The following is a 26,814-nucleotide window of genomic DNA, read 5'->3' as shown; positions in this document are numbered from 1 at the left end:
GTCATTTCTCTGCCTTGTTTTGGTGTTTAATTTTAGTAAATTTGGCTTCCTAGTGGTGAGAGTGACATCCTCAGCTCACATAAACCCAAATTATGTCAAGACAGACATGTCAACACAAAACAGTTTAGAAGCCAGCCTGTCATCCCTGTGACTTCCCAAGGAGATGAGTGTGGAAGGTCCCTGGTGTCGGTGACGTGTGTCCTGTGCCACTCTTGGAGCAGCTCTGAGCTGAGACATCCCCAGAGCCCCCTCCCCTGGGCTGAGCCCAGCCTGGGCAGCAGGGCAGGGGGGGGATTCTGCCCCTCTCAGGTGAGAGCCCACTGGCAGAGCTGACCCAGCCCTGGGGCCAGCACAGGAGGGACTTGGAGCTGCTGGAGCCAGGCCAGAGGAGGCTCCAGGATCATCAGAGGGATGGAGCAGCTGTGCTGGGAGAGCTGGGATTGTTCCCAGTGACCTCACTGTGGCCTTGCAGTGCCTGAAGGAGCTGACAAGAGAGACAGAGAGGGACTTTGGACAAGGGATGAAGGGACAGGGCAGGGTTAGATGGGATATTGGGAGGAAATTCCTCCCTGGCAGGGTGGGCAGGCCCTGGCACTGGGTGCCCAGAGCAGCTGTGGTTGCCCCTGCATCCCTGGCAGTGTCCAGGGCCGGGTTGGAGGACCCTGGGATGGTGGAAAGTGTCCCTGCCCATGGCAGGGGGTGGCACTGGGTGGGCTGTAAGGACCCTTCAGCCAAACCACTCGGATTCTGTGGTGATATGATAGATCTGATAGATCTGATAGATACCTGCAGCATCTATAGACAGTCATTTCCCTGCCCTGTGTACAAACCAAGCCCTTCCCCAACCCTGCTGCTCTTTGAGCCAGCTCAGAGCTCCCTGGTGCACATCCTCCCTGCCTGGGGTTTGACTCATGGATGGTGGACGTGGGCCAGGGCCTGAACTTCATCATGTCACAACTTATGCATGTCTTTAGGCTTTAATCCTTCACATTCCACAACATGTTCCTGGTGGCCTGGAGGCTGCAGCCCTTATTGATCCATCCCTTCTCTACAACAGCAACATATGGCATGTTTCCATGGCAATAGGTCCCCCTGAAGGGGCTTCCTTCCCTTCCTCACTTTGTTGGTCCTTTTCCTTATTAAATCATCAGAGAGAAATGCACACAGGAGAAGGGTCAATGTGTGGATCAATGGGCAGCAAACAAAGAGGAACTTTTCCATATTCATAGGAGCAGGAGATTTCAGGAGATCAAACAATGCAGAATTGCCAGGCCCTGAGGTGGCAGCTGATGCATAATGTATTCTGGAAACTCTGCAATCAATACACATCCAACACCTTGGAGACCCCTGGGATTCAGCTGCAGGTGGGCAGGGACAGGGGAATCCACAAATGTTTGTGAGTGCAATGGGGTGGGGCATGAAGAGAGGTTAACTCTGCTTTGTGCTAGCCCTGCAGCTTTGGCAGAATGGTGCTGGATTCTCTACCCATGGAGGGTGTGGGGTGGGAGGTTCCTTCCTTCTGGTGGGGTTTGGTGAGCTAGCCATGGAGTGAAACCTGCTTTGTGCAATGGTGTGACCCCGAATGGTCTGAGAGTCCTCTGGACATGGGGCTGATGGTGGCTGCACTGCCCTGCTTTCCTTCCCAAGGAATGCTGTAAACCTCCCAGTGAATCTGCACCATTCCATCCTCAGCTGGTGTCTCCAGCCCCTGCTGCAGTGAATTCCCACTGCAGGACAGTTTATATCCGTGCTCACCTCCGTGGTGCTGGGAGAACAATAAATTGTCTGGGTTCAGTGTGTAAATGCTGCTCCTCTGGGCCTTCACACAGAGAGGGGATAGGCTTTCCTAGGAGTAGGACCATAAAAATTTCACTGCTTCTGCAGCTTGTTGCAGGGGAATTCTCCATGAGATATTAATAGCTGTGTCCAAGCAAGTGAGAAAATATTAATAATTCTGCTTTAGTCAGAAATGGGATGTGTGCTCTATTGGCCTCCGTGCTCCAAATTTAGAGCCGGAACAAACTGAGTCTCTTGTGGCTATCTGTGGTTCTGGGAGAGAAATGAAATCTTGTTTATTTTTACTTTTCTGGGAAGACTGGGTTCTAAGTATAGATTTAAGATAGGCTTTAATTTGTTAGCTGGTAGCTGCAGGCAGGAAGGCAGCAGGAGCTGAGGACAGTGGGCAGTGGCTCCGTGGGGACTTTGCTGAGCCTTGTGCCAGGGGTATGGGTCAGAGTGGCTGGGAATGAAAGTGCAGGAGCACCTTGGCTCTGGCTGGTCCAGTTTCTCTGCAGAGCCAGGACTGGGAGCAGATCTTCATCAAATTGAACAAAAATCCTGGGAAATGCTTATCCAGGTCCTGTGGAGCCCCTTGTAGGGTTAGGATCTCACAGATTGGATGGACCCTCATTATGGCAGGACAGATGCAAGGCAGGCAGCAGCACTCCAGCCTCCAGGAGCCTTTCTGCAAACGTGGTTTGCTCAATCCTTGAAACTGAGCTTAGGATGTGAGTTCACCCACCCTCAGAGGATCCATCTCACAGCTGGGATGCTGCTGTCCTGGCCATGGCACTTCAGTCCCAGCCTCACTTCCCACTTGGCTGGAAGTGAGCACACTTCTGAGCAGGGGTGGCAGCATCCCTTCACTGGCTTTTCACATGCTTGAACACCACTTCATGTGGGTGTGGTTGGTGACTGGTGCACTTGAGCACTAAGATAATGCACAGTGAGGGGTTTTCTGAGGCAGGGAAGCAGCAAACACAAGGAGGATGTTCCAGCAAAGTCGTTGAAGGTCAGGACTGTCTGTCTTGGCTGATTCATAAAGCCTCTTTCAAACTGAAATGGAGGCCAGGGAAGTGTTTGTGTCTCAGTGATTGGAGTTTCTGTGAAGGACAGTCAGCAGCAGCTTCTGGGGGCTCCTCTGGCAGCTCCCTGGGCACTGCTGAGTGTCCCACATGTGGCTGTTCTCCCTCCCTGCAGAGCCCACATGAGGGGAAGGTATTGCCATCTCTCCTGAGATAATACTTGATAAAAAAGGACCTGAGCACTGAGCTGTTCCTTCACTCTGGCAAACCCACAGCTTGGTGGATTGCCTTTGACATCAGCTCTGCTTTCCTGGCCCTCAGTTCCTCAGAATTCTCCAGCAAAATTCACTTTCACATGGATCCATAGAACAGCTTGAGTTGGAAGGGACCTTAAAGGTCATCCAGTGCCACCCCTGCCACAGGCAGGGACACCTTCCACTGTCCCAGGCTGCTCCAAGCCCCATCCAGGCTGGCCTTGGGCACTGCCAGTGATCCAGGGGCAGCCACAGCTGCTCTGGGCGCTCTGTGCCAGGGCCTGCCCACCCTCCCTTCCCAATATCCCATCCATCCCTGTCTGATGGCAGTGGGAGCCATTCCCTGTGTCCTGTCCATCCATCCCTTTTCCCCAGTCCCTCTCCAGCTCTCCTGGAGCCCCTTCAGGCCCTGGCAGGAGCTCTGAGGTTTCCCTGGATCCTTCTCCTGTCCAGGTGAGCACCCCCAGCTCTCCCAGCCTGGCTGCAGAGCAGAGGGGCTCCACCCTCAGAGCATCTCCATGGCCCCCTCTGGGCTCTCTCCAGCAGCTCCAGGTCCTCCCTGTGCTGGGACCCCAGGGCTGAGGCAGCTCTGCAGGTGGGGTCTCACCTGAGAGAGGGGCAGAGGGGCAGAATCCTCCCCTCCCCTGCTGCTGGGGATCAGCCCAGGGCAGGGGGGGATTCAGGGTTGGGTCATGTCCAGCTCTCACCCCCAGCACCCCCAGGTCCCTTTGTCCAAAGGTGGCTCTCAATCCCTTCATCCCCAGCCTCCACTGATCCCAGGGCTTGCCCAGCACCAGCACTTGGCCTTCCAGGGTTTGCTGAGGCTCACACAGAGCCAGCTCTGCACCCAGGTCCCCCAGATGTCACCAGGTGTCTGTCCCTGCAGGCAGCCTGGCAGCAGTGGGTGCAGAGCAGAGGCAGCAGCTCAGACTGACAGAGTGCCCTGTGCTCTGTGAGTTAAAGAAAGGGCAGCACTCACAATGTACCCACTCCTAATTGCTTAAATCCATCAGTGCCTCAAACGTGGTGTTTGCAAATTGTCAGCTATTACTGCTGGAATCAAAATACCTCTAAGTAATGTGTATATTTATATTTTTACAGTAGAAAAGAGAAGAAAATTTCCCCTTTGCTGCTACTGATCAAATTATAGATTATAACATGGCTGGAAACCTCTCCTGAGTCTAGACAGCCACATTTGCTGGGTGGTGCTTCTACCTCTGAATGAGTTTCTTTAATCTTTGGTATCTCATAGTCTATCTGTAATATAGGATGATAATACCTTCCTAATTATATCTGCTGGGATTTAATTAATGTTTGGACATTACTTTGAAAAATGTAGGGTGTTGATTATTGTTTAATAATGTAGTGTTAGATTTAAAAATTAATGATAGAGAAGCAATGAAAATACTTCCTTGCTTGGACTGCAAATGCCATCTCCAAGTATTACATAAGCAATAGCTTCCTTAATTTTCCACTTACCAAATCCATGTAATTATATTTTAAGGTAATAATATGAGCATATGTTTTAAAGTTGAAACATGGTTTGGAATTGGGCACTGCTGGGAGGAGATTAGGTGAGCAATTATGTAGATTGAAGATAATGTGAGTCAAAGGCTAAGTGCAGACCTTGGAGAATGTCTTGCCTGGGGTGAAACTGCCAGCTGAATTCATGGCAGTTCTGTCAGGGACAGCACAGGAGCTTTAAGGAATCCAGATGCAAAGTGCTGCCAGGCCCACACCTGCTTTGTGCTGGGATCCCTCCACATCAGCCACGTGCTGGTGTCAGCATTCCCACCCATCCCTGTCACAGGCCTTGTGCTTCTGGCAGGGCACTCCTGTCCCATCCCACTGAGCCTGCAGCCAGCTGAGCCCTGCTGGGACCCAGGGAAGGGACATTCCCTGCCAGCTCCTGCTGGCACTGAGAGGTGCTGGAGCATCCCTGGGGAGGTGCTGTGGGTGCAGCCCTTTCCCAGCCAGCTTTTCCATGCCTGGCAGTGCCCTGGGTTTGGTGTCCCCGAGTCCAGGAGCTGCTGGGAGCCAGCGGGGCTGCAGGAGAAATAGGCATCCAGGAGAAACAGGCATCCAGGAGATGGAGAGATCCAGGAGATGCAGAGATCCAGGAAAAGCAGAGATCAAGGAGATGAAGAGATTCAGGAGATGCAGAGATCCAGGAGAAGCAGGTATCCAGGAGATGCAGGCATCCAGGAGATGCAGGGATTCAGGAGAAGCAGAGATCCAGGAGAAGCAGGCATCCAGGAGATGGAGAGATCCAGGAGATGCAGACATCCAGGAAAAGCAGAGATCAAGGAGATGAAGAGATTCAGGAGATGCAGAGATCCAGGAGAAGCAGGTATCCAGGAGATGCAGGCATCCAGGAGATGCAGGGATTCAGGAGAAGCAGAGATCCAGGAGAAGCAGGCATCCAGGAGATGGAGAGATCCAGGAGATGCAGACATCCAGGAGATACAGACATCCAGGAAAAGCAGAGATCAAGGAGATGAAGAGATTCAGGAGATGCAGACATCCAGGAGAAGTAGGTATCCAGGAGATGCAGGCATCCAGGAGATGCAGGGATTCAGGAGAAACAGAGATCCAGGAGAAGCAGGCATCCAGGAGAGTCAGAGATCCAGGAGATGCAGGCATCCAGGAGATGGAGAGATTCAGGAGATGCAGAGATCCAGGAGAGTCAGAGATCCAGGAGAAGGAGGCATCCAGGGGAATCTGGAGGAGGCTGTGCCCCAGCAGGCTCTCCTGTGCTGTCAGAATGCATGGTTAATTAGCAGTGCTCCCAGGACTTTAGTCAGGATGGCAGAGTATTTGCATAGATCGCTCAGAAGGAATTAAAACTGTTTGTCTTTTCCTTTAGCTGGGTCCTTTCCCATTACACAGCACTCAGAATATTTTTGTAACCAGTTTTACTCTTTTTCTGGTGAGTATTTATGGCAAAGAAGTTTCTAAGTGCACAGGTCTTTGAGTAAACTCTCTATAAATAAATGGATTCCTCCCACCAGGGAATTGCTGGACTCAGAGCTGGTTAGATGTCCTTTAGTGTGCTCAGGAGCAGTGAATCACCCTGTTCCTCCCTTTATCTCTAGGGCAGAGCAAAGTCTGTAACTCTCCAGCAGAAGCAGCCTGCTCCTATCTGGGAGAAGTGATGCTTCCAGAGGCAGGGAGGGATTTCCTTGTGCTTTTTCTCTTGCTCTCTCTGTTCAGCTGTCTCTGTGAATGGCTTTTCCTGGAGTCAACTTGGCTCCCACTGTGGCTCCAGGCACCCTGAGCTCCCCAATGTCACTGCATATTTTCTGAAAAATCCCTTCACCAGGATTTCTTCTCCTGGGAAGCTGGGAAGCTTCAGCTTCTCCACATTTTGCTCCTCTGGAATGTGATTTGGAGAATTGTTCACCCAGCATGTAAATTGTTTTTAATTAATGACCAATCCCAGTCCAGCTGTGTCAGGACTCTGGTCAGTCCCAGGTTTTTTATTATCATTCTTGTCTAGCCTTCTAATGTCTTTTTCTCTTTCTTTAGAATAGTTTTAGTATATCATTTTCTTTTAATATAATACAATAAATCAACCTTCTGAGAACTTAGAATCAATTCTCATCTCTCACCTCTTCCTAAAACCAACAACACCACAAGAATTAATAACCACACCCTACTGCTCTTTCCAGAAGGTGATTTCTGTTTCCAGCCCCAGAGCACTCCTGGGAGCTGCAGCACGACCTTTTTCCTGCCAGGCCTCCTGATGCAGCGTGTATTCCAGAGCCAGGAAAGGCAGCTGCCACCCCCAGAGAAGGTTTCCAGCAGCTCAGAAGGGATTTAGGAGCACTTGCTCCCCAGCAGGCCGGGGATGGAGATTCCGGGAGGGGCTCAGTAGGTGGCACTCTCTTTCTGGAGTCAGCACCGAGCCTTGGGACAGAGCTGGGCTTGGCTTTGGGCTTGGTTTGAACAAGCTGAGCTCATTAAAGAGCTGTTCTTGGGAGGTCAGCAGGGCTGGCCACGGGCTGGGAGCTCAGTTCCACTTCTGGGGAGAATCTCCCGGCCCCTGGCACTGCCAGGCAGGTGCGTTGTTATTTGTGCTTCAGCCCAGAGCTGGCTGCCCTTCAGTAGGAGCTGAAAACCCCAAAAAGCTTTGTTAATTTAGAGGTGAGGCCACTCAAGCCCATTTTCTCTGGACTGTGCAAGCACTTTGGAGCCAGAACAGTTCAGAAGCCACAAATGCACAGGGTTTCAGTGCTGTTATGACCCAGTGATGCTGCTGAGCCTCTCACCTCTGGGATTCACTTCTTTCTCTCCAATTCCTCACTTCCTGAGCTCATGCTCGAGAATTGCCCACGCTGCACCATGGAATAAAAAAGGAAATTTCATTTATTTGTAAAAAATTACTTCCAAAAGCAATATTCCCAGCCTGCTAGTGTGCTCTAGGCAGAGCGGAAAGATGGTCCAGCATTCCAAACCCACAGACCAATACCTACAGAGTGTACAGGCTGTCACATCAGCTGAGTGACACAGCAGTGCTTAAGGAGAGCACATTCCTGAAGTGTCTGTGCCACAATAATTCTCAGATACATTCTGTTTAAATAATACATCAGGAATTAAGAGATCTGAGGTAGTGGTGCATGTTAAAATGTGATTTTCAGATCCAAGGAGTGTGCAGAGAGTAGGATGGAGTATAAAAACCAAGGGTGTTTGAACAAGACATCTGGTTTATATAGTGCTGCCTGTTCCCTGTGCTCTGAGCTGTTCAGTTGCACTGAGTCAACTGCAATAAAACAATACATTCATATTTATTAATTTTTTATGTAGGCTTTTGGAAACAGGAAGAGAAGTGAGAAGACAGGATATCAGACATCCCAGAGATGCATCTCTGTTAGGCTCTTTTGCAAGCCATACCAATGGCTTCAGATCTGCTTAGGCTCAAAAATCAGATCCAGGTCCTAACCCTTGCTTAGCCTCAGCCTCCACAGACAGACCCCACACTCTTCACTTTGCCATGTGGCTCCTCTGTGTGCAAGGCAGGGATAATAACTCTGCCTCTTCTGGGTGCAGCGGAGCCAATTTTATCACTGTCAGCTCCGTGGAATCCCTGGGTGAAAGGAACAACAGAAATCCAGAAAACATGGGTTATTAATAGCTGGTGCTTGCCCTTACATACATCACATGCACCCTTAGTCATTGTGGCCAGTAATTTACAGGGAGGGGAAAGATGTTCCTGGGAGCAAATGCAAAATGACACTTGGATGGTATCAGACCTCTGAGGTGTTGCGGGCCCAGAGAGTCTAATTAAGTCTAAATGCACTGATGGCACCCTGAGCAGATCCTATGTGGGTGAAATGGAAATATGCAGGAGCTCTGCAAATCTTAACAGGGGAATTTTAACTCCCAGGCAGTTCACGTTGGAAACGCAGGTGCTGGAGTTGGTGTGCAGGCTGAGTTCTTGGTGTGTTCCAGCTTTTTCTGCCTCCTTCATAGGGCCCCAAGGTTGGCTCCTGCCTGACACCTTTATTAAAGGCATCACTGGGTACAGGAGTTTCCCTTCCCTGGTTTTAAGTGGTGGCTTTAAAGGTCAGAGCTGAGGGGCCATGGCAATAATGTGGAGTCAGCAGTGCAGCCCTGAGGAGAGCTGTGCTGTGAGGGACATGTGCCAGTGGGGCTCAGCACTGACTGCCCTGCCCACACTGCACACCCTGCTGCTGCAGGGCAGCTCAGGAGCAGCAGGCTGGGAGGGAGGAGCTGCAGGAGCTCAGGAACTGCTGCAAGTGAGGATGCAGGACAGCTGAGCACACTGGGCAGGGAGAGGCTGGGCTAGCAGGGGGTGCTGCAGTCAGGGGCAAGCATTTCACTGGCCTTGTGTGTGTGGGAGCCATCCTGCCACTGCTGGCCATGCCCCCAAGTGTAGAAATCACTACCCAGCCTAAAAAAGAGGCACAAAAATGCAAAGATCTCAGAAGAAAGGCATTTACCTTGCCAACACTGCAAACCTGGCCGTGCCAGGCTCATGCCATTAATTTGAAACTTGGGAAAACTCATTTTCTTTGGGCCTATCTCCTTGTGTATTCCCTAAGGGAAGTGAAGGATGGCTGGGAGGTTATTTATTTTCAGTAATAATGCACACACTGCTTCCAGACTTCCTGCTATTGTGTGATTATCCAGATTAATTGCCTGGGAAAGCTGCAGCATCATCTCAGGTCCTTATTAAGGAAGCTCACAGCACGGATTTATATTAATGCATATTGCTGGGTGCCACAGCCTTGCTCTTGGAGGCAGATGGACAAATCCCACTGCTGAGTGCTGCCAGCAGCCCTGTACCTGCAGACTGAGGGGGGGATTGCTGGCACCTTGAGAGCCAGGAGGAGAGAGCAGAGGTCGTTTTTAGAAAGCTCGTTAGTGAATAACTTTGCTTATTCTAAAATCAGTTCCCATCAGCCTCTGCTGAATGATTGTGAGAATTGCTGGGGTGCTGCTGGCTGCTGACCCTGCCTGAACGTGGGCAAGGGCTGGAATCTTAAAGATGCTTTTAGGTGCTTTAAAGTGTTCTTACCAGGGAGAGAGACTCTAGACAGAGAAGGCTTTTAAGGTATATTCTGCCCTTTTGGTTTCCCTGCTGAGAGTTTAACAAACCATGCAGTTGCCTTGCTCTGAAAATCCTGTTCTGCAGCAGCTCAGCCTGGTCCAGGTTCCAGCCAAACAGCCCCTAACCAAAGTAGAGCTTGAAGGCCTTTAAACAAGTCCAGCTCTCCTGAAACATTCCATGGATTTTGGCTGTAGAGGGTTAGACAGAGGAGCAGCATGTGCACACCCTTCAGCAACCCAGCACTTCCCTCTGCTAAATCAGTGTCAGTGCAGGGTCACACTGATGCTCTCACTGCTGTTGAGGTGATTGCTCATCTCCTGTGACAAAGGGGTGATTATTGTATTGATAACTAATGATACTAGGGTAGCTGTAACTAATATTGTATTAATAACCAATGGTATTACAGTAGCTGATCCATAGTGCTCAATGTGGGGCTGCTGGAAGTGCATCAGCATCTACCTGTGACACATGAGGAGAGCACTGGAGCACCACTGTGCTGGGTAGTGAGGCTCCTCAGCAAGCTCTGACACTGGGAAGGGTTTCAGTCCTCACTCTGGGGGAGTTGGGACCACATTGTCTCATTGTGCATCTGTGGGAAGTCTTTAAAAAATCTCAATCATATAAATTAGGGGTTCTGCTCACACTGTGTGTGCCTTCAAAACTGAGTGGTACAGGAAGGGCCTCTGGATAACACTGAGCTACCACTGGAGTGAAGATAAGCTTCCTGGAGACTGTGCTTCATGGAACAGGAGTTAAATGCTGGTGTTACTGTCCTTAGGAATAGAATGGGTATCTCCAGGCATGTGACTCCAGGCTTTATTGATTGTTCTGTACAACACAGGAGCCTGTAGAGCGTGGGCTACACTCCTGGAGTCCAGCTCGGCAGGAATCTGAACTGAAGGCTGCAGATGAGAGCACAGGCTCCAGTTCCATCCTGATCCCAGAGCTGTCAGTGCTGGCTGCTTCTAAAGCAGGATCAGCCAGCAGGAGCACAGCCTGGTGATTTAACCCCACATGGCTTTATTGACACACAGACTCTGAGGCCTCCCCAGCCCTCCTTCTCTCCTTACACACAGGTTTTTCAGTCTCTCTCCAGGCAGCTCCCAGGTCCCAGAAAGGTGCTCAAGCAGGCATGCCCAGCTCTGGCTTAGCTCCTTTGTGAGCCCTCGAAGGCAGAGCAGGAGTGTTCCTCTGATATTAATTAGTCAATTAGCAGCTTGTGCAGTGTGCATGCTCGGGCGCAGCAGCAGAGCCCAGGGGATGACTGACAGCAGAGATGGATGAGTTCATCAGTGCAGCTGACCCGGGCTCCCCCAGCTCCTGCTCTGTGCCTGATCTCACATGTCTCTGTCTTGCTGTCCAGGTTTTACTGGGATCTGACCATGCTGCTGCTGATGGTAGGGAACCTGATCATCATCCCTGTGGGCATCACTTTCTTCAAGGATGAAAACACCACCCCGTGGATTGTCTTCAACGTGGTCTCGGACACGTTCTTCCTCATCGACCTTGTCCTCAACTTCCGGACAGGCATCGTGGTGGAGGACAACACCGAGATCATCCTGGACCCGCAGAGGATCAAGATGAAGTACCTGAAGAGCTGGTTTGTGGTGGATTTTATCTCTTCCATCCCCGTGGACTACATCTTCCTGATCGTGGAGACGCGCATTGACTCCGAGGTGTACAAGACGGCGCGGGCCCTGCGCATCGTGCGCTTCACCAAGATCCTGAGCCTGCTGCGCCTGCTGCGCCTCTCCCGCCTCATCCGCTACATCCACCAGTGGGAGGAGGTGAGACAGCCCCGGGCTCTGCCTGCCAGCTCTGCTCTCCCACTGCTGCTTTCCTGTAATGCCCCTTCTCCTTCCTGCCCCTTGTGTCACATTCTGATGCTTTAGTGGAGCGGGTTCCTGAGGGAATTCTGCAGGTTGTGGGCTCTGGGATCGGCATCCGTGTGATCTGTGGAGATGCTGCGTGGGCTGGCAGGAGGGTGGGCACAGGTAGGGCCCTTGCAGGAATTGTGTAGCTGGTGAGCAGAGCAATCAGCCAGACAGCAAGGGCTTGCCCTCTCAGAGCCCCCAAAGGTCCAGGAACAGCTCTGAGGAAAGGGCTGGAGACAGCTGATTTGCAGAACCTGTGGCATCTGTTTGCCATCTGCTGCTTCTCTGTGCTTATCTCTTGAGTGAAGAGATAAGCATGGGCATATGTTGGAACCCTCTTGCTTTCTATATATTCTCTGACACTGTGCTAAGGGAAAAAGGAAGAAGGAGCAGACAAAGGTCTGTTGAAAAGCAAGATCCCCACAAGCCCAGGACCCTGTGTTGCTCCCATGGGGAATTCCAGGATGCAGGGTGAGTTATCAGGAATAATGTGGGTGAAGCTACAACCTTGCAAGTAGCTTGAAAATCAGTTGTTTTTCTCCTGTCTCCGTGCTCTCCAAAGCAGAGGGAAAGCTCCCTGCATCTCTCTCCACATGTCAGGAGCATGTTTTCAGGACAAGGAAAGCTGGTCAGGGCTATTTCATCTTTGTCCCCATACTTTGTGTTGTGCTTTGGAGCAGAGCCTGCTGGAGAGCATGATCTAATGCAGGGCATGCTCCTGGGAATGTGAAGGAGAAGCAGCCATGCAAGTCATGGCTCGATTGCAGCGAGCTGTCACAACAGTAATTCATGATAGAGCTGAGCCTTTCCCTCCTCCAAGCAGCCCACACTCACAGGGAGAGAGATCACTGGGGCATGCTTCACAAATCTCAGGCTTCATCCTTGTGGTGTTACCATTTGTGAGGGCTTCACTTAGAGCAGAGCAGAGCCTCGTTGAGCTCTGGGATGACACTGGGCAGGTGCTGGGGAGAGGCAGCCCCAGCCCTCAGATTTATAATTTATATGCATTCACTCCTTGGTGCAGGCAGGAGTGCACGGAGAGATGAACAAAGCACAGCTGTCCTTCTGGGGTGACTCAGTGAGTCAGGGGCTGAGCAGGCACTGACATCTCCCCAGGAGTGCTGGCCTGTCCCGTGGTTGCTTTGCTTCCCTCTCCTCTAATCCAAGCAGCTCAGCAAAGGCGAGGTGGTAGCTCAGGCTCTCCACAGATTGACAGGCACCCACAGCAGTGCCCAGCTTCCTGCTCACTTCCCTCTGCTCCTTGACTTCCCTTCCAGGAGGTGCTTGGAGAGGACTGAAGTATATTTGCTGTTTTGTACTGAATTTGTTTTGAAAATGACAAGACAGAAGCAGATCAGTGTTTTTCCCTCTCTCACTTCTTGTAGCTTGACTGAGCAGCCATTCCCAGCTTCTGTCTCCAGTGCCATTCCAGGGATGCTGTTCCCAAGCTGCTGTCCTGGGCCCTGGCACAGCACAGCTGGGTGCCCTCTGGGGCACAGGCTCCCCAGGGTGGGGCAGTGCTGCCAGGGCAGGGCACGGCTGCTGCTGGTTGCAGTTTGGGACTGCAATGCAGACTCTGTGTGTGCTGCAGAGCCCTAACAGCAAACACCACGGACTGTGTCAAACTGGGCTCGGCCCAGGCTGCAGTTCCTGGAGAGACTTTGACCCTGGAATCTTCTCCAGCTGCCACACCAGGGAGGGGTGATCCCTGCCATTGGTGCAGTGCCTGCCACAGAACAGAGGGGAGGCAGGGAGGGGGAGTGCTGCTTCATCCTTGCGTGGGAGTTGTGCTCCTGCAGCCACGCTGGCAGCTCTCTTCCTCTGAAGTGCCTACAGATGATCCCTGTCTGAAAGGCCACATTCATCTTTCCTCCCTGCACTCATCACTGCTGATCTGGGAGTGCCAGGACAGAGCAGTGCTGGACCAGACTTACTGTGAGTGTGCAGGAGGTTGCTGTGCACAGCTAAAGAAGGAGGAGGACTTGGGAGAGGGGTGCTGCAGGTCTGGTCTCTGTGGTCCCCCCCTCCAACTCCATGCCTCATCAGCTGGCAGTGAGCAGATGAGCTGTGAGGAGATGTGAGCAGGGTGTGCTGGGCCTCTGCAGAGGAGTGTGTGCCCTAGGGGAGCATGGGCAGGGCAGAGGAGCATGGCCAGAGAGGGATGGCATTGTGTGAGGGCAGAGCACCCCCTCACTGCACAGTGCTGGGCCAGTCCCTTCCCGTGGAGGCAGGGGCCCAGCACACACAGTGCCCTCCTCACTCAGCTCCTTGTCTTGCTGGAGTGAGGGCAGGGATCAGGGGGCACTTCCCAAGCTGCCAGCAGCCTCTCCCTTCATTCCCCTGCAATTGTCCATGCTCTGCATGAATTTATCTCCGAGGCTGCAGTGAGCAGGAGCAGCCTTCTCCAGGGCTGCAGTGCTGTAAAGCAGCCAGGCACTCATCAGTTCCACATCAGCGCTGCTCAGGAGTCTGTGGGCTCCAGAGCTGGGGCTGCAAGTCCCAGCAGCCTCTGCCATCCTCCCCAGATCCCAGAGAGCTGCTCTGGGGAGACAGCTGGGCAAACAACCTGAAGAGAAAAGGAACGCAAAAGGCAAGAAAAACAATTTAAGGCACTCGTGTTCACTGGAGTATGAAAATAAGCTTAATTCCAAATGTAGCAGTTTCATTTGCATGATGCATTTTGCATGAGTGGTCCCACGAATGAATTTACCAGAAGGGCAGAGTATAAATAGAGTCTTTTTGAAGTGTCTGTCGTGTCTCCCCTGCAGTTGGGAGCTTGATTGCAGTGTAGGCAGCTGCACTCACACTGCCTGGGCTCTGGTTTGCCTCACATCTGTATCACCAGCCCCAGTGGTGTTCCCTGGAGTTCCCCAGGTGAGAGCAAACAGGGCTGCTCCAGCCAGGCCTTGTCCTCCCCAGAGAAACTCTTGTTATCTCAGCCTTTCTTTGGGGTACCCAGCGTGGTCAGTGGTTCCTGGACCTGCAGCACATGGTCCCAGGGTCAGCTGTCCCACTGTCCCACTGTCCCACTGTCCCTGGGTTAGGGAGCTGGGTCTCCCCACTGCTGAGCTGAGAGTGTCCAGGGAAAGGAGATCCACACATGAACATCCTACAGACAGCAAAACAGCAGAAACACCATGGAACCCATGGATTCAGTCAGGATGAACCATCCAGGTCAGATTGGGAGTCAAAACCCCCTTGATGTTCTGAGCTTTCCCTGTTGTATGCACAGCACCTGCCCTGTGCTGGTGCTGGGGTGCAGTAATCTGTATTTAACATCAAACTATTTGGACTTCTGAACATCCATTGGAACAACAGCACAATCCTGCTCCTATAAATCTGTTTCCAAATAGCACGTAGGCCAAGCTAACCAAAATGTTTTGATTGCAGACTCTGTGGGAGGGACTGTGATGGGAAGGAAAGGAACTGTCTGGGTTTGATATATATCACAATGATAATACTATCATAAGTAAGGATTTTACAGTTTTTTTTCAGGAAGAAAAATACATCTTTTGGTTTCTGCAGCTGAAACCTGAAGCAAAGGACAATTTGATGATTTTCAGGCTATTATGTTATTGAAACCTTGCAAACTTGCCTGAGTGCTGTCCTTTTCTTCCCTCGAGTTTCTATATTACAGAGAAGCTTTAGGAGGGAGGGAATTCCTCCTCTCAGGTCCCAGTGACACTTCCCAGTAACAGCTGGGCACAGATCAGACCCTCTGAAAGATGGTGTCACTTTTCAGAAGCTTCAGCTGTTTAGAAAATGGACCCAAAGCTGGAGGGCCTGTGTGGCAGGACAAGGAAAGAGCTTCCAGAGGCCAGGAGAATATGGCTCCCAAGTGATTCTCCTTGATTTGCTAATTCCCTTTGTTTGGCCTGACCCATCTGTAGCCTTTCCTAAATGCAATTACAATAATGTGGCTGGAGGCCTGGGGTATCATTGTCACCCCTAATAATGAAGGGATGGGACTACTTTGGGGCTAAGAACTATTTATTGCTCAGATAAACATCAGTCTCAGAGGCTGTGAGATTTTAAAGGAGCAAGCAGCCAGCCACAGCTCAAAAGAGTCACAAGTTCTTTGTTACAAGGCAATACAGAACTTTCTAACCCAATGAATAGATGCCACAAGGTGTATTTTGCTTTTCTAACCTATCACCTTTACTCCCTTCTGCTGCACTGTGGATGTTTTTACCCAGTAGGTTTCTGTCTCACATGAACACAAATGCTTCTCTTATAACTTCTAAACTCTGAAGGTTGTTTTGATCCTCATGTGGGGCACTAATTTGTTGGATTCAGCCCTTTTCTGACCCAGAGATGGGGCAGCTGAGAGGTGTTTGAAAAACTTTTATTCCATTTTCAGTCTCATGAGAAGGGTGAGACAATCCAGATGTTATAATCACACCATCACAATCAGAGGCCAGCTCTTTCCTAATTGCATTATAAGCATTTCTTGGCCTAGCAGCTGGAAATGCCTTCAAGCCAATCACCTAAAATTCACCTCTCATAGTTCTGTTTCTCCAGAGTGTCTGGTCTTACTTTTTTCAAGGCCATCATTTGAAAGTTGTTTCTGGTTCCATTTCTCTCCCAGCAATGTCTGTCCTGTTCCATGGCATTTCTCAGTCAGCATTTCTTAGCTCAAGGTTTGCACACAGATATGTGAGCCTTCTGTCAGGCTGGGAGAATTCTCTACAAATCCATTTCCCACATCAGTTTATTCCATACAACCCCACCCCTGCATTAGAAACCCTTCACCCTTCATTTATCAGTGCAGTTTCTCACTTACTTAAAGCATTTTCTTACAACTATAGAAACAGAAGTTTATGATTTTCCTGTTTTATGTCTGTGAATTGTATTTTTACATTTCAACCCAAGCTTCTCCCAAGGCTGCAAATCAAACCCTTCAGTGTCTGTGGAAGTTTCTGGTGTTCTGATTCCCACACAGGGGAGTGGGATGGGATCTTTAGCCAAATCTTTAAGTGGAGAGGGGAGGAGCTGGGCAGAGTGACTGTTCCCAGCACAGCAGGGTCCTGTGGCACAGGCAGCTCCAAGGGGCTGGGCAGATCCTTTCTCAGCAGGATTTGCAATTCTGTCCCATTTATCAGCAAGGCAGGCCCAGGAGAGCAACTCATCAAAACCTCTGGCCAGGCTTGGGTAAAATGAGACTCAACAAACACCAGGAGTGTGGCCAGGAGGGGGACTGGGGGCTGGGCTTCTTCCCTCATTTGCATTCCCTCATTTCTGAAGCCTTATTAAGCACTGCTCTTTCATTTGCTTTCAGAAGCTTATTAAAACCATAATGCAAGATACTGGAATTTTCATTCTCACTGCACAAAGTGACCCCAAATTTGAGACCTCTTTTCCTCTCAGAGAAAATCCTGGCTGCCTTGAAAGGAATGGCAAAACCCTCTTGCTGGAATATCAGTCAGAGGGTTTTCATTATTGTACCACAGCCTCTCACATGGAACTGGTGTCACTTGTGCAGCACAGCATCCTTGTGGAGGGACAGCAGACAGCACAAGGACATGGATGTTCTTTATTCCTGTACACTGAATTTTCCCTCTCCTGCCCATGGGCATCCCCAGTGCCCATCCCCTGCCCTGTGCCAGGAGAAAAACACCCAGAAAAGTTTTTATGGAGTTGTTCTTTGGCAGAAAGTTCTGCTGCTCTCATGGAAATTCAGCTCCCCACCTGGGCACTGGGAATACAGTTTCAAAGAGAATATCATCAAAAATGGCTTCTAATGAATTATAAGGAGCCAGGCAAATATTTGAATAGCTGTGCAGCCATGGAGTTTGCCATGAAAAGGAAAAAGCTTTTCTTTTTTCTACAGTCACCTCCTGGCAGTGCTTAATGTGTCCTATGTCAACAGCAGGGTGTGAGCAGGGGATGCCTGCTCTGGGGTTTGGGATTAGGGCACAGTGTCTGTCTGTCTGTCTGTCTGTCTGTCTGTCTGTCTGTCGGTCTGTCTGTAGGATACCTGCTCTGGGGTTTGGATTAGGGCACAGTGTCTGTCTGTCTGTAGGATACCTGCTCTGGGGTTTGGAATTAGGGCACACAGTGTCTGTCTGTCTGTCTGTCTGTCTGTCTGTCTGTAGGATACCTGCTCTGGGGTTTGGATTAGGGCACACAGTGTCTGTCTGTCTGTAGGATACCTGCTCTGGGGTTTGGGATTAGGGCACACAGTGTCTGTCTGTCTGTCTGTCTGTCTGTCTGTCTGTCTGTCTGTAGGATGCCTGCTCTGGGGTTTGGATTAGGGCACACAGTGTCTGTCTGTCTGTAGGATACCTGCTCTGGGGTTTGGGAATTAGAGCACAGAGTGTCTGTCTGTCTGTCTGTCTGTCTGTCTGTCTGTCTGTCTGTCTGTCTGTAGGATACCTGCTCTGGGGTTTGGATTAGGGCACACAGTGTCTGTCTGTCTGTCTGTCTGTAGGATGCCTGCTCTGGGGTTTGGATTGGGGCACAGTGTCTGTCTGTCTGTAGGATACCTGCTCTGGGGTTTGGGATTAGGGCACACAGTGTCTGTCTGTCTGTCTGTCTGTCTGTAGGATACCTGCTCTGGGGTTTGGATTAGGGCACAGTGTCTGTCTGTCTGTAGGATACCTGCAGTGGGATCAGGGCCCAGAGCCACCAGCAGGCCAGGAGCTCAGAGCCAGGCTGTGGCAGTGGAAGCCATTTGCTGTCTCAGGGATGGTTTGCCCTGGTGTGTTCTCAGCACAGAGGTGCCCATGTGGCAGATGCAGCTGGGCACTGCCCTGGGCAGCCACAGTGGAGTTAAACCCTCCCTCCTGCAGGGCAGTCCCCAGTGACAGGGGTGAGCAGGGCAGTGACAGGGTGCTGCTGTGGCCAGGCTCTGTCAGGTGTCCCAGGGTCCCTCAGTCTGGCCTGTCCTGCTGGGTGGGGGTGTGCAGGTTCCTAAAGCCACAGGCTGCTCTCCTGATGGTCCGTAATCCCTGGCAGAGCTGGGGCTCTGGCCTCTGTAGGTTTGCTGTCTCTCAGAGAGTTCATGTCCCCTGTGCCCTGCCAGCACCAGCTGCCTCAGCTCTGTGCCCACATGGTGCCAGCTGCCTGGCATTTGCCTTGGGCCATTGTGTTTGGAGGCTTCATTAGCGCTGCTGTGTTACAATAACAGAGGGATGTGCTGCAGCCTGGCACCAGGGCTCCTCCTGCCACTGGCACTTCCCAGGGTTTGATGGAGATTTACTGATGGGGCTTGTTCCAGCTGCAGCCCTGCAGGAGCCTGGGCCCAGCCTGCCCTGGGGCTGGCACACAGGGCACAGCTGAGGAGCTGTCACCTACCCCTGAGTCACACAGGAGGTCAGCCTGGAAAGCAGCACCCAGGCACAGGATTGTGTCTGAGGGGCTCTGGAATATCCTCTGGAAACCCCACAGCCTCTCTGGGCTCTGCTCAGGGCTGGGCACTGCCCAGGGCAGCAGTTCTGCCTCCTGGGCAGGGGCAGCTCCTGGGCTCAGTCCCTGCTCATGGTCTGGGGCCATTGCTGGGCTTGGAGCAGAGCCTGGGCCCTGCTCTGCCCCTTCCTGCACCCAGGGACACCCAGGGACATCCAGAGACATCCGGGGATACCCAGTGACATCCAGGGACATCCAGTGACACCCAAGGACCTCCAGGGATACCCAGTGACACCCAGGGATACCCAGAGACATCCAGGGATACCCAGGGACACCCAGGGACATCCAGTGACACCCAGGGAGACCCAAGGACACCCAGGGAGACCCAAGGACACCCAGGGATACCCAGGGACACCCAGGGCTGAGGGCCCCTCTCAGCTGGGGCTCCTCTCCAGGCTGACCAGCCCCCTGAGCCTCTCCTCAGCAGGGAGGTGCTCCAGGCCTTTCCTCATCCCTGCAGCCTCTGGAGCTCTGTGTCCCTCTTGTCCTGAGGAGGCCAGAGCTGGTAACAGCCCTGCAGGGCTGAGCAGAGGGCAGCAGCTTTTGTAACAGGGACAGGTGGCTGACAGCCCTGTGTTCTAAAGGGAACTTCTGAATCACTTCGCAATGCTGTGAGCTCAGGAAGCAGCAAGGGCAGTGCCCATTCCCTGAGAGGTGTGGGAGCACAGATTTCACCTCAGAACGGCTGTGCTCCATGGAAGGAGCACTGTGAAGGGCTCTGGAAGGGCTGCACCCTCCCTGGAGCAGGAACTGAGCACTCCAGGGTGTGTCTGTGCCCCCAGCCCTCACAGCCTGCTGCCAGCACATCATATGTGATATCCACACAGACAGTGCTGGTGCTGGGGACAGCTGAGGCAGCTTCTGAACCTGTCACCACTTGGGCTCCTGATCCAGTGCCAGGTCTGCTTTTGTCCCTCAGAGTCGTGCTTTGCCAGGCTCAGCCCAGACTTGGAGGCCCGTTTGTCTAAGGCACATTAGCCCTGGCAAGTGGGTGCAAATTAATGGCTCCTCTTCAAAGCCTCTTCCAGGAAGGCGTTATTGATTGCATTCAAAGCAAGTGGGAAACTTTAATGAGACAGCCAGAGAGAGCAGCATTTCCCTGCCTCCCTGGCTGTGTTCAGCAAGGCAGGGCTGGAGAGGAACGTGCCAGGTCTGGGAGTTGTGTCAATGAGGCAGGAGCTCGGCCCATGTAGCACCACGGCCAAAAATCAAGCTGGCTGGTGGAGGAGAAGGGGATTTTGAGCAGCATGGCAGTGGGGAGCTGCTTTCTGCCAGGAGAGGTTGAAGTCAGTTCCTTCCTCTCCCCACATCCTCCTGTGCTGTGAGCACAGGGCAGGGGCTCAGTGTGGAAAGGGCTCACAGCTGGTCTGGGGGTCAGAGTGAGTTGAAGAGAAGCTGATAAGAGTTGCTTTTATCCCTGCAAGGAGTTCTGACAAGACCACTGGTGTGGAAATGGAGGAGAAGAAGAGATAAACCAAGGGCCAGCAGTTAGATTTTGGAGGAAGACAGTGGTAGAGACCACCCTGCCCCAGTGAACATGATGTTGATTTATTGTGGCCAATGAACAGGTATAAACTTTGTGAGAGGGTATAAAAAACAAAAAAGAGAGAAGCCTTCTTAAAGACATGGTGTTCTTCTCTTTGTTACAAGTGTCTCAACAGCCACAGCTCAGGGCAGTGCCAGCCCCACTGAAGGGTCTGGGCTCCTCCTGCCCTCCCACTGCAAGGGAAGGGCTGCTCTTCCACAGGGCGCCAAACCCCTCAGAGGCCAAGCTTTGCCTCTGAGCAGCTCTCCTTCCACTCCAGCCACACTTCCAGGCTCTGTGTGTGTGTGTGTGGAGTGCAGAGCTGGAAGACCCCAGCCCTGAGCTCAGCTTTGGTTTTGACCCACTTTTCTCCTTGCCAGAAATGTGGCAATGGAAGAAAACAGCAATCTGAAGTGAAGGAAGGAGAAATCTTTCTTGGGAAGGACAAGAGGCAGGCCCAGAGAGGTGTGTGAGGGTTTAATGGGCAGCACCCTCATTGATGAAGTTATTTTCTGAGCCCTGCTGTGAAAAGAGCTGTTTGGAAGACAGTTTCAGGACATGCAATTATCCAGTTTGCCAGCTTAATGCATTCAACTTAACCTCATTTTTATGAAGCAGAAATCAATGGGGTAACTTTTTCAGGGCTAAGAGATGACATTTTTATTCTTGCTTCTCTCACAAGGAGGAATATTTTTAAGCTTCATTTTCTGCTGTAACTCCTCCCTCCCCCACTTTTGCTTAAGCAGGAATACCCCAAGGACTAGACAAGGAAAGAGTGAGGCAATTTCCACATTCCCAGAGTCACATTAGAATGGAAAACATTTCTGAAATCTCTTTGCAGTGCATGGAATCGTTTTCCTTCTTGGAAAAGGACTTGGAAATGCATTTAGAACTTCAATACAAGCACTTTTTCATTAATTTCATCCAAGCACCACTTCACCTGGGAAGGATTCTGATGGTGCTGATCTTCTCCCCAGTTTTTCTGTGCATGGCCCTGCTCTCTGTTATGCCAGTGCCTCTCACCCTCTCTGCTCCCACCTGGGCAGGAATATTTTGGTCTCAGGTTTCTGTGGCTGAGATGACCCCGAGGTATTAGAAAGTCTTTTTCCCCAGCCCCCTGACCAAAGAAGTTGAGATTGGTTGGTTCTGTTTTTCAAGATTGTTTATTTTTTTCTTATCTATTACATTATTTTTCTGAGAAAGAAAGAAATCTGCTGAGATCTGTCCAGCAGGTTGGGTTGTGGCACAGTCCCTGCCCTTGGGGTGGTGTTAACTTTTTGTACTAAGAAATACCTGTACTTTGTTTACAATCATTTTCAATACCTATCACCTATGTTAGACAGTCTGTCTCTAAACCAATCCAAAAATGTCACCATCACACAGAAGATAGAGGCTAAGAAGAAGGACAGGACATGCCCAGATTCCTCCATCTTGCCTCTTGAGCCCCATTCTAAAAACCCCAAAATTCTACTTTTTCACTCTGTGACAAATTCACTGTCATTCTACTCAAACTCTTGTGGTCTGTAAATCTTCACACAAAGTTGGTAATTGTTTCCATGGGCTAAAATCAAAGGCAGAGGTGTCTTTGACTCCATGCCAAGGTCTCTGAGCCCCTTGCCAGGGTCTTGAGTCACCCAGGGCAGCCAGAGGAATGTACCAGTGTCCCCTTCCCAAGCCAGAAGGTCCAGCTGGCAGAGCTGGGTGATGCTTGTGCAGAAGCTCCACAACAAGACTGTGCCATGGAACTGGAGAGAGCAGGTGACAGCCCTGCTTTGATGGGCATGGCCATGGTGACTGCCCTGCTTCTCATGGGCATGGCCATGGTGACTGCCCTGCTTTGATGGGCATGGCCATGGTGACTGCCCTGCTTCTCATGGGCATGGCCATGGTGACTGCCCTGCTTTGTTGGGCATGGCCATGGTGACTGCCCTGCTTTGATGGGCATGGCCATGGTGACTGCCCTGCTTCTCATGGGCATGGCCATGGTGACTGCCCTGCTTCTCATGGACATACCCCCTGTCCAAGCCCTGGCACTGCTGGCATGGTGGCAGCACACTCAGGGAGTGTCAGTGACATGTGCAGAGTCCTGTCCCTGCTGAGCTGCTGCTGATGGTGTCTCTGCCATTTGCTCATCCAGTATTTATGAGGGAGAAGCCAGGAATGAGGGAAGGCCTCATCAAGGGGAACATTCTGCCTTTGGTGACAGCTGGAAAGAGAAAGTGAAAGATGTGATCTGAAAACAGCAACACCAGGATTCTCCTGGCTCCCTTCTGGGCATGGGCTGAGCCACAGGCCTGGAGTGCCACAGTGTCCCCTGCCATGCAATGAAGGCATCTCACAGGTATCAGCTGCAGCTCATTCACCCCCCAAGGAGCCACCAGGCACTCTGTGACACCAACACACCTCTCTGCAGGGTGCTCTTGGGCAGGTCCTGTCCCCAGGCTGGGCACACTGTTCACTCCTCAGTAGGAACAGAGCCCATCCCTGGGTGGGACATTCCCATCAGTCTGGATGTATCCAGTGGGCTTGGGACACGAGCAGAGGGAGGGTGGGATCATGGTTTCTCTGGGTGTCCAGCTCCTGGGCCTTTGGAGAGAGGCAGAAATTTGGGCAGGGTGTTTCTGAGCTTTGATCCAGCCAGGATGGGTCATCAAGAAGCAGTCAGGGTCTGTGTGTGTGTAAATGGACTCGGAGCAGAGGGCAGGTCTTGAGGTAAGGGGTAAGTCAGGAGCTGGAGATGGCTGAAGAGAGCAGAGCCTGGGTGCAGGACTGGATCCCTTTCCTGGGATCACCTGAGCTCTGCTACAGCATGGAGCAGCTCCAGAGGGGGAACTCTGGGAGAGCCTCTCTCTGTGCTGGCCCTGACAAGCACTCCAACAAGCAGCAGCACTGCTTCCTTGTAAACACAGGAGAGAAACTGAGAATAATGTCCTTAAAGGAGCTGACAGGCCTGCTTTTCCTCAAGTCCCTGGAGAGGGTGGAGAGCAGTTAAGACGCAGCAGCTGTGTTTGTTTTTTCTTCATTTATATATTTTTTTTCACCCAGCAAAGTGCCGGGTGTTAATTCCTCTTGATTTGCTCAGTGCAGCCCAGTTTGGAGAGGCTGTCCCTGGAATTGGGCTGATTAGCCTCCTCCTCTCCAGTGTGCATCACCCAAACAGCCACTAATCACACTTTATCCCAACTGTGTGCCTCTTGCTGAGGCTGCAGGGAATTAGGCTGGAATTGTGCAGTTAATTACACAAACTTGGGGTAGCCAAAGTCCAGAGGCTTCTGTCAGGCCCTGGGCCCAGCTGGAGGGGATGTTCCTCTAGTGGTTTGGAGTAAATTAAGGCACTGCTGAGCTCTGGGTGTCATGAGCCTCTCCCTGGATCTCCTCCTGTCTCTGCCCTCTGCTGGAGCATCCATGGGAGGTGCAAAGTGGAGGCAGCACCTTCCTCTCCTTCCCATCTACTCTTGAATGCACAGGAAGAGCTTTGGAGAGAGGAGAAAAACTCATGATTCAAGTAAAAAATCCATGATCCAGGGCGGTCATTCCTTCTTCAGTGTTCCACAGGAATGGGGCTGAGCCTTGTTCCTCTGCACTCTCAGCTCCCTGCCAGGTCTGTTCTCTGCCAGCTGTCACAGACATCCCACCAGGAGCCTCTTCAGCTGATAAATCACTTCAGGCTGGTGGGAAGGACAGATAAGAATTTCCATTTAAGCTCTCTTCCCTTCAGACTTGAAAGACACATTGGTATTTTGTGTTGAGCATAAGGCAGCCCCAGTCCAGCTCTGGAATGGGAAAGAGAAGCAGGAGGGGAGGGCAGCAGGATGGAGGGGCTCCTGTGAAGAGGCAGGAGGAGGGAGAGCTGGGCAAGGCCTGTGGCATCCCCTTGTCTGTCCTGGCATGGGATTGTTTGATCTTCAGGAGCTGTTGTCAGATATTCCAATAAATATTGCTATATTTATCACATTTTTGGGCTGTCCATGGAGCAGTTCACCCCATGGTGTGGTGGAAGAGTGCAGCTACACTGCAGGGAATTTGAGGATCTTCCCTGGATCTCCTCTCATGTCCCATGGCAGTAACACTGCTGGACATGAGGTACAAGCACACGGGGATGCTGCTCCTCATACACAGATTTTTTGCCCCTCTCCTTTTCATCTTCAAGGTCATTTGAGCAGCTGGCAGGGAAGGAAGAGCACAGCCTACTTTGGGAAGATAGAAAAAACCCTTCAGTTCCATCCCGGCTGGCTGGGAGTGCTGGGAATGCAGGCAGTGAGGTGTGGAGCCAGGCTGGAACATGTTCCTCTGGCTTTTAGCCTCTCCCTCCTCCCCTCCCCGAGCCACAGCACACAGCAAACTCTTCCAGGAGCCTTTGGAAGGAGCCTTATCTCAGAGCACTCCCCCCTTATCTGCAGCCTTCAGCCTGGCCATGCTGCACAGAGTGCTGGCTGGGGACCTGCAGCTGCTGGCAGCAGCTCCCATCTGCTGCTGGACCCTGCTCCCAGCCCCTGTGCAGCTGCACAGCCAGGCCCAGGGATCCCTGCTGCTCTTGGAGCTTCCCCAGTACTGCAGAAAACCGGGCTGATCTCTGTCCCTTTGGGTGCCAGTGACATCACAGAGCAGAGACCTCGCACACCTGAGCAGGTCACACCCCCTGCCCAGCCTCCTGCTCCCGGTGCCAGCACAGCCCGGGCTCCAGGAGCTCCCCAGGTGGCAGCACTGGAGGAGCTGAGGAGCAGTTCCCCAGGATGTGCTGCTGCTCCTGCTTTCCCTTCCCAGCTCTGCAGACTCTGCAGGCGCAGGGGAAGGGCTGCAGAGCCCAGCAGTTGACCCTGATCAGCTAATGGGGCATTGGGAGGGGAGAGGAGCCAGAGCTACAATCAGTGAGGCAGTGCCTGTTTTGATTAGCCAGCCATTTTTCTGGTCATTTGGAGAACAAATTTTGCCTGCCTGTGCTCCCTCGTGCTCCCTCCTTCCCTGGGGAGATGTGAGCTGTTGGGTACCACCCCAGATCTCCCTCTGCTCTTTGGGAAGAGGGGAGAAGCTGTTCCCACAGTGATTGAAGGGGAAAGCCCAAGCTCCAAAGGTTGGGGAATATTTTACCCCAGCCAAGGCATTTCCTCAGCAGGAGAGCTGGACAGCAACACCCCACAGAGGTGCTTCTCCCTGCTGCCGTCAGCTCTGGTGTGCAGCTGGTGCACAGCTCCCTGTGCCTCCCAGCCAGCAGCCAGCCCCTTGCCCGAGGCTGCTGCTTCCGTGCTCTGTGGAGCCAGGAAGGTGGGAAGGCTGCACCCCTGTGCCAGCTTAATTGACAGTTGGCACGGAGCAGGGGATGTGCTGATGGATGGGAGGCAGCTGCCAGCTTCAGATGCCAGTACTGGCAGCACAGAAGTGACAGGACATGGGGCCAGGAACGAGTAGGGAAGAGCCTGGGACAGCCCCATGAGGGTGGGTGGTGCCTGATTGGGGGTGGAACCCTGGGAATATGGCAGCCCAGGTGGCTGCCTGTGAGGTGACCCTGCTAGGACAGCAGTGTCCCAGTCCTTGGAGCCTCCTGTGCCCTGCCCTGGGTCCAGCTGGCTGCACTGGGAGCCAGCTGTGCTGGGTTCAGCTCTCACAGCAGGGCCATGGCCAGCGCTCCCTGGGATGGCCAGGAGAGATCCTGCTGCTTCCTGGAGATCCTGCTGAGAGCAGGACATCCTGCCCGTGGGGGGTTTGGGGCTGACCCCTCAGCACAGCCCTGCTGGCCTTCCCTTGGGGACTTTGCCAGGTCACCTTGGCTGCACTGAGTCACAGCCAGGATGTGCTGGCTTGGGCAGATCCAGGTGCAGGCACAGCTGCCCACAGGAGCCTCCTGTGCTCCCCATCATCTTTGATTCCTGTGGGCTCCTGCTTTTCCTTTAGCAAGGTGATGCTGCTGGTCATGGAATCATGGAATTCCAGGCTGGTTTGGGACCTTAAAGCTCATCTCATTCCACCTCCTGCCATGGGCAGGGACATCCTCCATTTTCCAGGCTGCTCCAAGCCCTGTCCAGCCTGGCCTTGGGCCCTTCCAGGGATAGGGCAAAGACCCTTCCAGTCAGTTTTCTTTCCCCTTGAGGTTCAGTTTAGGGTTTTCTCTGATTGCATCCTAATGCATTCTGCTCCAGCCCCTTCACCTCATCCCTCATGTTCCTCAACACTTCCCTCCTCACCTCCCTTTCATCACCCAGCAGATCTGAAGAAGAGACAATCACCAAATTCTTTGTCTTGTGAAAGTTCACAATATCTTCCACGATATCTGGAGCACAGCTGGAGTCCATAATGAAATCCTGATGTTCAGATCATCTCTTGTCTCTGTGTTAGAGATGTTCAGATCATCTCTTGTCTCAGCTTCAAACACCAGTCACTC

At 52.1% G+C, this 26,814-nt stretch overlaps 1 protein-coding gene across 1 annotated transcript in view; it reads left to right on the top strand.

The window, feature by feature from the left end:
* The window catches only part of HCN4 (hyperpolarization activated cyclic nucleotide gated potassium channel 4), a 100,665-nt gene that overhangs the window by 18,309 nt on the left and 55,542 nt on the right, over window positions 1–26,814 (top strand). The window contains exon 2 of the mRNA XM_050978428.1: window positions 10,996–11,419. Coding sequence (XP_050834385.1) covers window positions 10,996–11,419 — 424 coding nt within the window. The remainder of the gene's footprint in view (window positions 1–10,995; window positions 11,420–26,814) is intronic.

Source organism: Serinus canaria, chromosome 10 (assembly GCF_022539315.1).
Source record: "Serinus canaria isolate serCan28SL12 chromosome 10, serCan2020, whole genome shotgun sequence".
NCBI lineage: Eukaryota > Metazoa > Chordata > Aves > Passeriformes > Fringillidae > Serinus > Serinus canaria.
This window is presented reverse-complemented; position numbering and strand designations above follow the sequence as displayed.